This window comes from Equus quagga, chromosome 1 (assembly GCF_021613505.1).
Source record: "Equus quagga isolate Etosha38 chromosome 1, UCLA_HA_Equagga_1.0, whole genome shotgun sequence".
Classification (NCBI taxonomy): domain Eukaryota; kingdom Metazoa; phylum Chordata; class Mammalia; order Perissodactyla; family Equidae; genus Equus; species Equus quagga.
The window spans coordinates 36117066-36133986 of NC_060267.1; the positions used below are offsets into that span (position 1 = coordinate 36117066).

The window sequence follows — 16921 nt, forward strand, 5'->3', positions numbered from 1 at the left end:
TTTCCTTTAGTATCAGTCTTTTTATTTCAGAAGTTCTAGCTTGCATAGTAAAAGCTATCCATGGAATCTTAAGACAAATGAGAAACAGTTTGTATAATATAAATATATATATGTATATATTTAATAATTGCTTCACCATCTAGATTTTAAATTTTTTACAAACTGCTAAATGGACATGAAAGAGTATTCATCTAAACGTTTGATATGGCTATTTGAATGTAAAGCAACCTCCCTGTTTTAGATGCTGTATCTTTGACTATCATTATCAAAGTAAAATTTCCCTTTATTATTAAATTTATTTGTTGAAGAATTTTTTATTGGTTATTTAATAATAATTACTATGTGATGTCTCATTGGAAGAGTGTGTGTTTAGACAGTATTCCTTTAAACCCTAATCCTCAAGATAATTTCAGCTTTGCCTCTATTTCTATATCATGAAGTAAAGTGGACTTCTGGCAGGCATCCAGTTAATTTTTATCAATGTAGGTAGACTGACCAGATAATGTTCTTCAAATACTCTCCATATTCCTTCTCAATAGGCTTTTTGTATTTCTACATAACTAAAGATCAGAAAAAATTTTTACAGGTGCCCATTTCAATAAGTCAAAGAAAGGAGATACACAGGGCTTGAACAAATATAGATAGTAAGAAAATTATTTTGTGTATGAACCTGCATTCTTTTGTAACACAGTCACCAAAATTTAAAATAGAGCAAAAAGAGTTCTTGACCAAATAATGTGAAATACTTTACTTCCATAGACATTGAGAAAGAGTATAAATATGGATGACTGTTATTTGCTTTGGGTCCCTGGACATACTGAAGCTGAAATCCCTTATATGTGGTATGTGTCATTTCCCCCCTGAGGAGTCATCAAATTTAAGACGGCAGCTTCCTTTTTAAAATATTCCAGGGCAGTAAGCAAAAATACCCATAGGAAGAATACCACATCTGAAGATAGGTACTTTCTGGGAGGTGTGTTTATTTTATGACTGATAGTCTTTTTTTCTCTCTGTCTCTCTTTTTCTTCTGTAGCAGTTATATGCTGCCCAGCTAGCTGCAATGCAGGTGTCTCCAGGAGGAAAGCTCCCAGGCATACCCCAAGGCAACCTTGGTGCTGCTGTATCTCCTACCAGCATTCACACAGACAAGAGCACAAACAGCCCGCCACCCAAAAGCAAGGTACCCTTTTGAAGAAGCTACATGTCTTGCCATTTAGAGTTTTACTTTGCATTCAGTGATATTTATTGAATATCTATTATGTGACAGTAACTGGGCTAAATTCTGGGTCTTCAAGGAGATAAGAGTCTAGTAGGATCAGTAAAGTGTGCGTGTGTAAATTTACATACATACATTTACTCATTCATTTATTCCACAAATATGCATTGATAGCTGTAGTAGGAAATGTGGTTGATACAAAGGTTTACAAGATAGGTATGCTGTACCCAAGCAACTTACAGTCTTATAAAATAGATACCCATACTCTATGATACAAAGTCCCATAGTTATGGAAAAAGTGTATTGGAAGTTATGAGGACAAAGAAATTACCTTCAGTGAGAGATCCTGTGATGGGTTTCCAAAAGAAGGGGCAACTGAAATAGAGTTTAAGATATGGGTACAATTAGCGCATACGCAAAATGTTTTATTTAAATATCAACAGCTGTTGTAATGTGGTACAGTATAGATATGGTTTAGAGATATCTTACATGAGATTATCATGTAAAGATATGAAGATAATAATGGTTCCTGAGAGAACATGGAGAAGGGTGGTGGAGTTTCAAATAATTTGTTTCTTGTCTTAGAAGAAGTTAAAAGTAGAAAAATTAATGTGAATTTTTTTGTGTGTTAAGATCTTACTTAAATGGTGATAAATGAATATATTAAACTTCCTGTGGAAGAAGGAAGAAGGATAACCATAAAGTAGTTTTCCCTGAGATTACTCAGGGAAATAGCCATACATGTTTTCTGACTATTAGAAAATTTTAAGTAGAAAACTGACACGGTTAATTTACCCCCAAATAGTGTTTTGTCTTTTGCTGAATTACCTAGACAACTGCTTCTGTTCTCGATTTCATGAATGCCATGTTGAAATGCTGAAAGAGTTACAGGATAAGAGTAGTCACAACAGCTGAGAAAAAATACATAGAGAAAAAATTAGGAAGTGTTGAAAGAAAACAAATCCAAGAATTCTTTTTAATCCTTCTCCATTGCCCAGGCAGATGCTTTTCGCAGTTAATATATTAATCCAGAGGGTAAATTGGGAAAGAGAAGGGATCGGTTGGGAAAGTGCCCTCCAGCCTCCATCTTCTCAAAACTCCCAAGTCTTTTCCACATTATTAAGAGATAAATACATTTGGATTTATAACTCAACCTAGACAAGGACCTTAGGTGGTGATTCACCAGCAATGTGTGCAAATACGTAGTGCAAAATCTTGTACACACTCCTGTGATGTCAGGAAATATACGTATGCCACTTTATCTCTTTCAGCTTTGTAATAGACCTTGCATTTTCTTTGCTTAATGTATACCCAAGGCCTGGTCTGCTTTTCTTTATAATCACAGCAGAACATACGTGTTTAAAACTTGGTAATAATCATAATATTTATTAAATAAGATTTAATTTTAAAGTAGTGATCTTTTGGCATCTCCGTGGACTAGCAGTTTTACTGTTTAACAAGTCCAGGCTAACTTTGAGTAAAATAAAGAGCTTTAGCAGCATAGTCATTGTCACACACAGATAACTCTGTGAGATATTATTCTGTCTTTTTTTCTTGATTTATTAAGGTGATCTCACCTCATGTTTCATAATGATGCTTTACATTAGGACATTTCGTTTTATGATTTTAGAGTACCTAGTTCATGTGTAAATTACTAATGGGTTTTTTTCTTGCCCCTAGAATAACTTTTTATCATTAATATCTTCTCCCCAAATCACTTACTCAAATAATCATGAAGCTTTTGATGTTAGCCTCATCCATTTATGCATCTATTTATTTGTTCATTCATTCACTCATGCATTCAGATGTTTATTGAGCAGTTGCTACAATGATACTTTCTTCAGGAACCATGAACCATGACAAGTTTAGAAGTGACTGAAGGTTTGCTTTGCCAAAATTAGGACAGTACTTTATGAGCTATACGATTCTAGACATTCATAGAACCCCATAGGCTAGGCGCAAAGACTGATTATTTTTGGAATGTTAAAATTCTGCCACATTCTATGGCTTCATATACCTCCATTTATTTAGTAGTAGTGAAAAAGTGGATTGTGTTTCTATAGCTATGATTATACATGATTGAAAAAATATATTTATAGTTTATTTTTAAAGTTCAGTTACTTTTTGAAAAGTAACTCTTGTGATTTCTCTACCACGTAAGGTTTGACAAAACTGTAGATGTATTTCTTCTCATCTGCAATTATTGTAAAATACATAAACAGTTTATCCAAGAATTAAGTGCCTTTTTTTAAGCAACAATGATTTAATAAAAATATGTCCTTTCTTTGCTCAGTGTCTTCTAGTGTCCTGTCTACAACCACTCTTATTGTCAGAAAAGATGTCTTAAATGTGCTTGTGTTTTAGCTCAGCAGTAAACTTTAGTGGGTTAAAAATAGCCAGACCAATAAATATTACCACTGTCATTTTAACGAAGAACATGGCCAAAACAATACAACCAGCAGTAAATAGAGAGGACCCATTTCACTATGTGCATTTAGTTTCCTGTAACCTGGAATTGACATTTATACGTAGCATAATACGCATTTTGGCTTCACAAAGCTATTTTACTTATATATAATAACTATCATTTATTATTATATTTATATTTTTAAGCAATCAATTCTTAGTGTCCTGTAGATATTTTCTATGTGATTTATTGGTGGATTTTCATGTCTCTCTTACTGTAAAATAGACTTATTTTATTAAAGGACTTTGTGTTGTTTGCATACTTACCTGGCATAAACCAAATGATGGTTTACGTTGAAAGTACATTTAGTGTTTGGAACAATGGAATCGTAAGTCACATCCAGGTAATGATGTAAGGAAAATGATCTTATTGGCAGCTGTCAAAAATCAACTACGTTGTCTGGATTTTATTGCCTGCCCTCTTCCTGGGTGTGCCTTTGCCTTTGACTCACAACTCTACAGAAGGACACAAACAAAACATTTGCAATTTGCAAAAAATGGAAGGGGGGAATCAAAAGGAGGGGCTCCAAAAGACTGTAAAATTGTACAGCATGAGTCCTCTGATGCATGCTGTTTTCAATCTGCTGTGTGCCAGTTGGAGGCTTGGGGAGTGTGTGCGCTCGCAAGAAAGGATAATGCTGAGAAATGATAGAGTGGCTGTGACCTCCAAGCTCAGCCTGGAAATCCAAGACATTGATTTCACTTAGCATTCCTGCTGAGAAATCTGGCGGAGTTCAGTTGTAATAAAAGAACAAGATTCTGTTCTAATGGTAATGGCGTATGACAGACATATCACTTTGTCCTCAGCACCAGAGAGGAGAATTGGAGAAAGGTCACCTGACCTGCCTGCGGTGTTGTACGAGTGCTGTACTGAGCTCTGAACTGCCACCCAGGAACACAATTATTTATAATATTAAATGATAAAGAAACCTTTAGAGGACTCACAGAGAACCTCTAAAGACTACACACAGGAATTTTGTTCTGTAAATGTGAAAACACAGAAAGGAGTCTGGTCTCTTCAAAATCTGCATTGGAGAACATGAATAGTGTTGCTTGTTGAGTTATATGTCCTTGAACTTATTGTTTGTGAACTGTTTTCATTAATTCCTGACATATTGTCATTTCATTGGTTAATTCTTTTTTTTTTTTTAATGCCTTGATTTTATTAGGCACAAGCCAAGAAAAGCTTTTTTTCATGGTCTGTTTTGCTGAAGATTGGAAAATTAAGACCGTCAGCAGGTTTTTAAAATTTCTCCGGTGTTACACAAAATCTTTCTTAATACATGTACACTTGTCTCTTTAGCAATTATTTAACTTTTTCTCCCATGGATCCTACTCCAAGACTATTTTTTTCATTGACCAACAAAAGAAAATATATTTAGTTCTTCAGAGATATTCTCATAGCTCATGTGTGTCCTTGCAGCTGCATTTATGACTAAGGACTAGTAAATAATTTTGAATGAAAGTATGAAATCTAGAGCTTTTGTGCACAAGAGATCCTGTTTAAGGGAAATTTTAGAAATAATTCTACTTCTCATATTAAGGAAAATTATTTAGTTAAGATATTGATTAGCAGTATTGGTCCTTGAATCTCATATACAATATTGCTGCTTTGAATATGCTTATTTTCCTTAACAAATGTTTAAATTAATTTGTTTACAGTTTAGTGTATTCAGTGACCTTCATTTTTGTACCACATATTTCTTTCTTTAAATGATTTTCTGGATTATTCATCGTAGTCTTTTAAGAACCCAGGCAGCCTTTGCTTTGTGATAGTAATTAATCTCTTGATAACATTTGTTTTGTAAGAATAAGTTATTTCTTTAAAAGATAATAGAATTAATATTAACCTTAAAATAGTTATCTTGAGAGGAAGACTATTTTTACTCAGTTTCACACACAACTCACACACTTGTTGGTGATGAGGAGGCTTATAACTCCATGTTCTCAAGAAATCCCTATATTTCAAAGATGTGCTAACCATCTGAGCTCCACATTCTAAGTGTTTTGCCTTGGCCAAAGTAGCCACCTCTTGGGAAAATTCTAAGGGCAACTTGTAAATACTATTAAATTTCTCTTGGTATTTGATGAAAACTTATATATTGCCTACAGCAGCCAAGAGTAGTTAGTTTGAAAACCTGATGACAAGAGAGAATTCCTGGGTGCTTTTCTTTTAACCTTGCCACGACCCTAGTCATACTCCTGGTCACAGTTGTGTCTCTATCAATGACAGGCACACAGAGATTGTTCGAATCAATTTTTTTGTTGTTCTTTTCGAATACTTCTGGCAGTGATGTTCCCATTTGCTCAGCAGTGGCACCTGGGAGTTATGACAAGAAAAAGAACTTTTTTTTTCCAGAAGCCAGAAACAGCCCTAGCTAGCTGACCAGACACAATCCGATTTTTTCAGCTGCAATATCCTTATAAATATTGCTTCAAGTTCAGAAGCAAGAAGTGGAACTGTATTGTTCTCTGATCTTCTTTCACAGGCACAGTAATGGAGATCTTTTCTGATTTGGTAGCCATATACTTCTGTTAGTAATGTTAGAAGGGCCAATGACTTCTATTAGGGTGCCTATTTTTTGCTATAATGGTACCAATCACATAGTTTCATGCTATCAAGTAAGCATTACATCAATACACACTGATCTGCAGGGTAGAATTTTGTAGTTTAATACTCTGAGTCACAGACTGTGCTGCACATACTCACAAGATGGCTCAGCAGTATGTTGTGAGTATGAGAAATCAGAGGATAATCATGATTCATCGTAATTGAAAAATTATTTCTAACAGGAGATTTGGGAAACGAGCCTTTTTGCTAACTTTAAGATAGTGATCTACAATGCCAATTGAGGGGAAAGGCTGAATTAAAAAAATGGCACATACAGTGTAACCACAACCAAGTCGAACCACTGCCAATGCTAACTAAAAAGCACCATTTTTAATATTTGACAAAAACATCCTTTCAAGATAAAGCACAAGACATCGAAGTGATTTCTTAAGTTTTAGATGGAGTAGTAAGTGCTAAGGCCTCCCCAGGAATGTGGCCATGATGGAAAGGTCGAAAAGCACTGCTCAATATAACTATAACTTCATGTAGTATTTTTCACATTTTATCTGACTATGAAAAGTTTTGAATAGTGCTAATTGCTAGGGATGTAATTTCCAATATGTAAAAAGTTCCTCGCAAACTACTGTTTGACTTGTTCTTGGAGATTTTCAGGTCAAGATCTCAAATAAACATTACTCACCACACAGCGCTAGAACTGGCCTCTAAATAATCCACATGCTTGAATACTATCAATAAAGGAGGAGCTGCCCTTTGTCTATATGTGTAAGATCAGATAAAATCACTGATCTGTCTTGAAACTGTGGGACCTGGTGCTTTTGTAGATTTCATTTCTCCTGAAACTTCAAAATAGAAAGGGATGTTAGCCTCAGCTAATTATAACCACATTCGAATTGGCCACATTCTATTATTCTGCTTTAAACACTGTCTGGCATATCAATTAAATGCTAGAATCTCCCTAATACCTTGCTCTGTACAGTTGCTTTGTGCTTTGTTGAATAGCTGTTGAACACCCCTCTCTCCCCCGTGTTTCAATGTCTGTGAAATAACTGTCTGTGAGCCTTTGAGACGTGATATGGATGTGTCATACTCAAGAGGTGAATTCTTTTGAGAAAAATCACCCCATAGGGTTAAACTGTAAATGTGGCCCATTATCATTATCATCACTTCCTGGGTGGGACATATTTACAGTGCATGTAACATAGCTGCCCTGTCATTTTAAATAAAATAGTTTTCTTTTTGTGGTCCCATGTTGCTAAACTGAAATATGTTAAATGAAGTGTTATCAACAGAACCCCTCTGATGAGCCTCCTCCTTTCCTTTTCATCTGTATTCAGTTGACAGGAATCTCAAACAGCTAGGTACTTAAACAGAGGCTTTTCTGAGCACAGTGGTGTTAAATATCCAAGTAGGTCATTTGGTGATATATTCTTATGACTCAGGAAGAGGGAGGTTGGCCACATTTGTAACATAAAAGCAATAAAAATTATAAAACAAAGAGATAGACTAGTTATAATCTTGGCATTAAAAAAAAAAAGGCAAAATATACCAAGGGATTTAGGTAATGTCCTTTGAATTCAGCTGGCCTGGCCTCTGTTCCCCAGTATACTGACTTTGTTTTGACAGGAACTTGTCTTGAACACAGCAGCCAGCTCTGATGAGCCATGTCAAAGCTTTTTAATAATGCAAACCATGGGGAAAGCAAGAAGATGGTGGGCACCTGCAGACACAGGAAGATCCACAGAATCACATTTTTAAAGTGAAACTTGCCCTCTACAATAGGTCCAACCCAAAGGAGAGTCACTGTCGGAAAAGCTGTGTGTTTAAGGCATTTTGATTTTAAAACTAGGCAGTTAAAACCTAAATGGAACAGGGAAGAAAAACAGGAACAGTATGAAAGGATGTTTCTGTGTAGGAGAAGTATCTAGTACAACCTCAATGAACGTTGTGTCCAAACATGGTAAGTCATTACTGCGTCAGAGACTGAGAAAGCAAAAGTACACTTCTGTAGTTATCTTTCCTTTTAAGAAATCCTTTATAATTTCAGCTTCCTAAAACATTCTTCAAATCAATTAAAATCCTTTTGTTTTCTGTCCTAAATTATTTGAGCTATTGGTTATTGACCCCTTTCACCCCTTTAGCCCTCACCTGTAGTGGAACTGGAACTCTTTAGAGAATTGAGAGCTGAAATCATGGAGGACTACCCTAAACCTCAGATTTGATACTCTCGCTTTATTTAATTAAATATATTCTGCTTACACATTCTTTCGTATTCATAAAATAGGAATAATTTTAATGGTCTCTTTCAGATATGCCCCAGCATATAAATTTGTTTTTAAAATTACAACAAATACTAATGTCTTATGCAGGTTGATGGAAAATAGTATGTATGCACATTTATTTGTTATATTTTATCAACACATTTTCTCTAGTGAGAACAAAGCATTCTACTAATATTTTTAAATATTGCACAATGGGGAATAGATGGAAAACAATTCAGTGATTTAAGACATGTAGATATGAGTCAAAAAGATAAAGAAATGTAACATTCTAAGCTGAAGACAGACAAGTTCAAAACCTAAAGTATCCAAAAGTTTCATTTATTTAAGAAAATGTGCCAGACATTTTGTTAGTAAAAATATGGAAGCTTAAGTAGGAAGGAAACCCAGAAAGTATTCGGTCCAGCACGCAATAACCCAGTCACGAGGTCACTTTGCCTCTTTGGAGTCTCCTCCGGGGACAGGGAGCCCACCCCTCCATGAGATGGCATTATTGTATTCAGAGTAACTCATAATATCATGATATTTTTATTTAGACAGAACTGTAATCAACTTTCCAGGATTTCAACTTGTGATTCCACTGACTGACAATTGTATTTGTTAGTACTCTTTCAGTTGCAAGTGATAGAAAACCCAACCCAAACTAGAGTAAACAAAAAGGAAATGTATTCACTCACATTTTTTTTTTAAAGTTATTCTGAATTGTAAGGTGTGGCTTAATCAGTAACTCAAACAATGTCACATGGACTTGATTCTATCTCTTAACTCTGTTCTTTTCTCATTCTTCGAAGGACTGTCCCTTTTTAGTCTTCTATAGCACCCTATGCTTACAGCTACCATTCATTGATTCAATAAATCTTAATTTATGCCTAGCATGTGCCAAGTTCAGTTCAAGGCAGTAGGACTACTGCTACTCCAGCTAAGAACAAAATAGTTGTTCTCTTGAGATTTTGCAGTCTACAGGGAAGAGAGAAAATATGAGCAATTAAACAAATAGATAATTTCATATATTGGTGAGTGCTATGAAGAAAATAAAGCATGGTAAAAGACAGAGTTCCTGGGGACAAAAGAGGGGGTCTTCTTGAGATAGAGCTATAAGGGAAGCCTTCTCTGAGACCTAAATCATGAAAAGGAAAGGACTGTAGGGTAGGAAGAAGTTCTCCTCCAGCCTTGTAGGTTCTTCTGGTTGGTCTAAGAATTAAATTGACATGAGACAGAATAACCAAATGAAGTTTAATAACGTGTATACATGGGAGAAACCCAGGAAAACTGAGTAACTTGCCACAATGTTCAAAGCCACCTCCTTAAATACTGTCTTTAGCTAAAGACAAAAGAGGATGTTGAGGGTAGTGGTTTGGGACTTCAGAGAGGAACAAGGCATTTCACATGGTGATGGAAAGCAAATGTTTGGTAAACAAATGTTTGCCATGCCATGCAGAAACATTGGGAAATGGAGCGGACTTTGATCAAATGAGCCTTGCTAGGTTCCTCCCTGTCTACCGCACCTAGTTCCTATCATACTATAGTTGTCTATGGTGATAGCTCCTTCCTGGGACAGGCCTTCTATCTTAAATTCTTTTATGCAGTTAGGGGTAAGGTTAAAGTTTCTTCCTGAGTCTTTTATTCTTAAAAATAATCAGGCTATGGGGCCGACCCCGTGGCCGAATGGTTAAGTCCACGCGTTCCACTTTGGTGGCCCAGGGTTCGAATCCTGGGCGCGGACATGGCACCGCTGATTAGGCCATGTTGAGGCAGCGTCCCACATGCCACAACTAGAAGGACCCACAACTGAAATATATACAACTACGTATTGGGGGGATTTGGGCAGAAAAAAGCAGGAGGAAAAGAAAAATAAAAGAACATTGGCAACAGTTGTTAGCTCAGGTGCCAATCTTTAAAAATAAATAAATAAATAAAATAATCATGCCAAAATAATCTTCAAGTTAAGAGACACATTTTGGGGTGGCAAATTCTGCTCCCTTACAGTGCCAGAAAGTTCTGAGGAAATGATATCCCAAACAGGAGGAGCAGCAATGCAAAGACTCTAATATGTGAGTGAAATTAACAAATTCAAGGTTTATGAAGTATGCTGGGGTAGCTGAAACGTAGTGAACATGAAGGAGAATGATAAGAAATGAGGTTGGGAATGAGAAAGACTAGATCATGTAGGACTTTTTCACATTAAGGAGTTTATATTCTAAGTACATTCATTTTTAGAGAGAAATGAATTATTTTCCATTTGTCATAACCACTTATTAAATGTTGTAATTACCTATTCATTGTCTTCCTTTCTTAGGATATTATGCCTGTGAAGAAAAATAATTTTTTTACTTTTATCCCTTGGACCAATTAATTAATATTTTAAGTATCTCTATAATACTTTCCTAGAAATACTCTGGAATTTGAGCACTAATAAAATACCCTGGACATTGCCATTGGAGAGACAAGACAATTTAATTCAACAAATGTCTATTAATTGCCTACGATGTGTCAGTCAGAGTGCTAGGACCTGAGGACACTGGTGGCTAGTGTAGACAGGTCTGTGCCCTCATGGAGCATGGAGTATGTAGTAAGGGATATGGTGAGGGATAGGGACAGAAAGAGACGTCATATACAGCCTACTAAGGGCAGTAAGTGTGTGATGGAGTGTGGAGTTAACCTGGAATATTTCCTGGGTTTTCTTCAGATTCATTTGCTTTATCAGAGTTTTTTCGTTAGTAGTATAAGAAAACAACACACAATTGATAGTACTTGTCACCACCTGTATGAAGCAAATTACAACGTTGAGTTTTTGGAGTGATATTTTGGTACTAACACTAAACACGTGAGTATTGACTTAAATGTAATCGCCTTGAAAAATTATAATTGCTATTCACTAGTGCTCATAAGAGGTTTGGAACTCTGTTTTACTTAATGTCTTTTGAGCAGGTTAACAAGCCACATAAGAAAGAGATCCTAATTTCTAATCAATCTGATTTTTACTTTTGATATTTGATTTTTTAAATTTTTGATTTTTACCCAAAACTTTATAACCCAGTGTGATTTCAGCAGGTCTGCCAAGTGCAGCAGACTTTTGGCTATCTTAAAAAAAAAAATCAGTAAAAGATGTGCTTACAATCTTAAAACAACTACAACAGAGTAGTTTCTAAATTATGACTAGCATCATTTTCATCATGGGGCTAAACCTGCAATCTCCTGAACTGAGTTTTTTGAGAGGAAAACTTTCTTTCAAAATCTCTCTCTCCCTCCCTCTCTGTCTCTTTCCTCCATCTCTCCCTTGTCCTCCTCGCCTCCTGCCTTTCCTCCCTTGCTTCAGTTATAAGCTTTATTATAGTCTCACTTCTTGTCATATGAATATGCAATACCACCCACTTAAAAAAAAACTTCCATAAAATTTCTGCTAAACTTCTGTAAGTAAAGTGATTATTTTCTTGGTAAAACAAAAAAAACTCATTGTATGATTTATTTAAACATGTGCATTCATAATTCATTTCAAATTCTATTTATTTTACTGATATTGAGATCATATACAAAGTTCTACCTATATATATATATATATTTTTTTTTGTATTATAGTCTATAAAGTGAAATTCTTTTTTAGTTATACCTATTTTCACATTTTCTCGCACACATACAGTATGGAAGTGGTATTAATGGCACAGTTAACCTAAGGAGAAGTAGAAACTATTTTAATCCAGAACCTGTTCAAAAAGTTATAAGATAATGAAGTTCTCCATCATCATTCGTATAGTTTCTCATTACTTCTAATCAAGTTAAAAACATAGTCATTGTTAATTACGGTTTTTTAAACAAAGACCAGAAATTATATGACTCAATTAGTATTAAATGTGAAAAAAATGTCTTCACCAGATGCACAGTGAGTGTGCAATTCACATTGACTGTGAATTATTGTTTAGGGTCTGCTTAACATGATCAGAGGAATTTGCAAGTGCATATTCCTTATCTCATGTATCCTAAAGTTTGAGACCTTAGGATACACAGAATACCATTCAAAGTATAGAATAGCGCTTTTATTTTTTGTTTTTTGAAAAAATAGGGAACAATTTTATAACTCTTACTTGAAAATATATTTGAAATTTTCTCTATACTGAAATAAGAATTTTGCTCATTATAATTTTAATCATATAAATATTAAATTTGAAAAGTGATTCTTAATGGCTCAGAATATCGAATATTGCTAAGAACTCATTTCACAGAGTGCTGCTTGGAAGTCAGCAAGCCTACAAGTGCAAGTGTCTAAATATCATTAACAGCCAGGATCTCCCTTAACTGAATCCCACAGCGTCCTAAGATTCTCATAGGAAGCTTGTGCCCCTTTCCTAGCCCTAGGCCTCCTTTGTAGATAATATAGTTAGATGCTTCTTAGAATTACACATTCCCCCTTGTGAGCTGGAAGGCTTTCTATTGCAATGTCCCACATCTTTTAACACTGTACTTCCAACTAAGGACTAGCTGACTCCATTGGGTGACTCTTTCAGAACCCAACAGTTTAAAAAAATAGCCTTTATGATTTTGGTTTTTCAAAAGGATAAAGATGAGATCTCTAAATTGAGAGAAAATAAAGACCAGAATTTCCAATTTACAAGGTTTACATTACCAAAGTAATATGAAGGAAATAATGTATACTCAAATAGATAAAAATTCATTTTCCCCAAATTGTTTGCCAATACCAGAAAAGACGAAGAACCTTGCGTTTTCATAAAACCACAAAATATTTTGTATTAAAGCTCTGTTGTAGTTCTTTGCAAGACCAGTTATCAGTATTGAGATTCTGTATGAGACTTTCATGTAAATTAGGCCTTTCAATAACCAAGGAATCTTATTTTTTCTAGTTTATTATATAATTTGAGCTGTTATGGTTTGTTGTGCAATTTTGATAACTTTTGGCAGTGTAGATATTTCATAAATAGGAGAAAAAGAAATTGAGACCAAAAATGGAAAGGATGAAATACTGCAAAAATTTTTCTCTTGTGGTATTTCCAGTAGCACTTAAAATAACATAAAAAAATACTGTTGTGAAGTATGTATAAAAGCATTATGACAGCAATAAAATGTCCTTAAATAAGTACAGATTTGTGTTTTCTATACTTCTCTATGCAACTCTTTTGAGGATCAAAGTTTCATTTTAAGTCGGCAGGAGCCCAATATTCAGGTCAACCTTGTATAAATACAGGGCAAGACAAGAATCTTGGGTCAAATGATGGAATTTTTAGTGCTAATTTTCATGTAAATAGGGCTGTCATTTATCTAAAAAATGATGGTTCTGATCCAATTTTAAGGGAACCCCTGGGTAATTTTTGTTTTGTTTGGTTTTGCTTGCTTTTTTTCTATTAGCATCCAGAGAGCTGCAGTGAACTAGAATTCTGATCTGTTATATCTTGACTATAATTTATGTACTTGCAACAAAGTAAGTGAAGTAAAGATCAATTCCATAAGATTGATCATATTAGATATACTTCCTTTATCCATTGAATTTTAAGTGGCTGGCCCATAATATGCTCTCAATAAATGTTTACTAGATTAAACGTTTATGTTATACAACTCATTCTTAATAATATGAATTTAAAGCTTATTTATCACTGTTTGTGGATATAGTTTTTACTATATGTCTATTTTTGCAGTTATGTTTATTAATACATGATCTAAGAGAATAAGTCTGTATAAGGATTTTTTTAAATTGAGTAGTATGTCTTTTAGCTATTGTCAGGTGAACTTTTGGGCCTTTGATGTAACCATGTTATTTTCTAGAATTCTGGGCATATAAAATAAGACGTTGAGAATTTAATAAGATGAGTCAATGTTGAAAGGAATGTTGCAAAATATTCTTTCAAAATATACTTGAATCCTGTTTTAAAAAACAACTTAAATTTAAACTTAAAATGCACAGTTAAGAAAATATAATTTATCCTAAATGAGATGTCTTCTGTCTTCTACTAGAAGAAGAGGCATGAGAATGTCTTTCTTTGGAGAGAGACATGTTCCAAGCAAGAGACTTTACATTTTGCTTGAAACGAAGCTGTCTGTTTCCTCACTGGTTTATAAAATTTTTAAAAAAGCATGTAATGACTGTTCCTAATAGATGAGGCTTCTAGAGACCCTTTTAGAAGATGTCAAACAACATTTATTGCGGTCTAGTCGATAAACCTGTTGGGCATCTATAATATGCCGGACACTGTGGTAGACTGAAAAAGAACATTAGCACCCTGTACAGTGCAATGCGAAAGATAGACAAATAAACTAACAATTAAAATACTATGGACTAAGTACTGGTCCAATAATAATATGGATGTAAGGAAAAATGTTCTCAGCACAACCTGTGGAGAAATAGGATAAGGAAGGACTTCCAAACAATGTGTCATTTAGGTTTTTGAAGGAAAAAAAAGCCTGTGCAAAGACATGTGGCAATGAAAGAGTAGAGTGCTGGATTTCATCTGAATTTTAAAGAAAGAAATAAGGTGACTGTAATGCATCTCCAGAACTTTGGGAGTGAAGTTAAGAAGAATGAAATGTAAAGATAAAAGTCTCTAAGGAACCAAGTCTAACCTCCTTACCACGGCACTCTGTGATCTAGCCCCACCTACCTCACCAGCCTAATTTATTACTTCTGCTTTTCTCCCAGTCCCGGCAATTTGTGCTCCAAATAGAATCACTTCCTCATGTATCATGTTATTTCACCTCTTTTTGCCTATGTTTGTGCCACTATCTCTCTCTGGATTGCTTTTGCCCTCTTCATTCAACTTTCCCTCTTGCCTTGCACCTGCTCATAAGATCTATCTCAACTGTCACCTCTAAGCAGAATTGGCTATTCCATCATACGTGACCCCACTGCATGGATACATACTCGTGGTCTAGTATCATAGCACCTTTATAACACTTGAGTGCATTTGTCTTCCCTTGTATGACTTTGTGTCCCTTGAGGGTAGGGATTATATCTTATTCATCCTTAGCACCAAGCATAATATTTAACATGTAATCATTGCTCTAGTTCTGTTAAAAGATTAAACAAACAAATAAGCAAACCGTCTGTGGAAGTAAGCCAAGATGTTATGTTCAAACATGACTGGATTTGGGACCCCTTAGGTGGAAGCATCAAAGATCTTGGGCTTGTATCGTTAGAGGATAATTTCAACGCAGCATGAGCCAAATACCATTGTACCAAAGTGAAACACTGAAAGCTATTGTACCATATAGAAAGACCATGTGCTCAGAAAGATTATGCAACCTAAAAGTCAGATTTGCCATTGTTATCCTGCAGTCTAGGTGAGATATACTGGATTTAGGAATTATGAGCTTTCCGATCATTGGAGACATATTGTCTGTAGTGAAGCATGCATAACTTACCAGTTCTTACTGTGGTCTGAATGAAGTACTCACTATTTACTTCTTTTCGCCCTGACTCTGTGAAATTTGCTTCTTCAGGTATCTGGAAATTAGCAAAAGGGTACCTTAAAAAACAGCAATATTCTGGTCAGATATAAATTAATTAATTGGCATTCTGGCTCATACATTAGCCTCGTGAATTTGTTTACTATAAATACCTCTTCAGTTGAATGGCCTTCTGTACAAATGCTGAATAATTAAGTGGATGCTGAAATGAAAGGCAAAGGCTTATACTAATATTGGCTAGTTTTGTTATGTTGTTTGAAAGTTCACATAAAGTTTTAGGAGGAAAAATTTTGTTTTCCTCTCTTATTTTTGTAAGATTATCTTTCTCTGCTTCTCTTTTATGCCTAACAATGTAGCTCAGATATGGCAGAGAAATATCCCAACCATACATAGTCACATATATATTTTTATTACATATAAACATATGTATATTCCATCCCTTACTATAAGAATAAGAATGCAGATTCATTTTATTTGGCAATCTAATGATCCAAGCAACATTCAAAATAAGGTCACATCTAAGGTAAATGCACTCATTCTTTCTCCTTAGGTCAATTTAAAAAATATCATCAAAATTCTTATGTAATAATATCATTACAGTTGCTAAATAAAATATTTTATGCTATCCAGACTGTGAAATGTATTATTCTTGTAATGTTATGGGTTGGGAAAAATTAAACATGAGGCATTACAGCTGAGTTTGACTATACGTTAATTATTTTTAATTGACTATTTCTTAAATGAATATCTGATCAATCAATCTTGCAATTCTTCATGCTTCATGACATACTTAACTTGATACAGACACCTAAGAAGCATTATGCTGTGAGAACTTTAATACAAATTTGAGATTATAATTAAAATCAAACTCTTACCTGATGCTCGATTCTAAGCCTTTTCATCTTTATTGAATTTTCTTTGGCCTATACCTTGAATTTAATATTATAACAACGATAGGCAGAATGTATAATCAAGCTAAGCATC

The 16921-nt window shown here is 34.7% G+C and overlaps 1 protein-coding gene across 12 annotated transcripts in view; it reads left to right on the top strand.

Annotated features, from left to right (window-relative positions):
* SOX5 (SRY-box transcription factor 5) overlaps positions 1-16921 on the top strand; it is a 952037-nt gene that overhangs the window by 879547 nt on the left and 55569 nt on the right. For all 12 annotated transcript variants that reach the window (XM_046641348.1, XM_046641339.1, XM_046641321.1 and 9 more), the window contains one exon: positions 1034-1180. In XM_046641348.1, coding sequence (XP_046497304.1) covers positions 1034-1180 — 147 coding nt within the window. The remainder of the gene's footprint in view (positions 1-1033; positions 1181-16921) is intronic.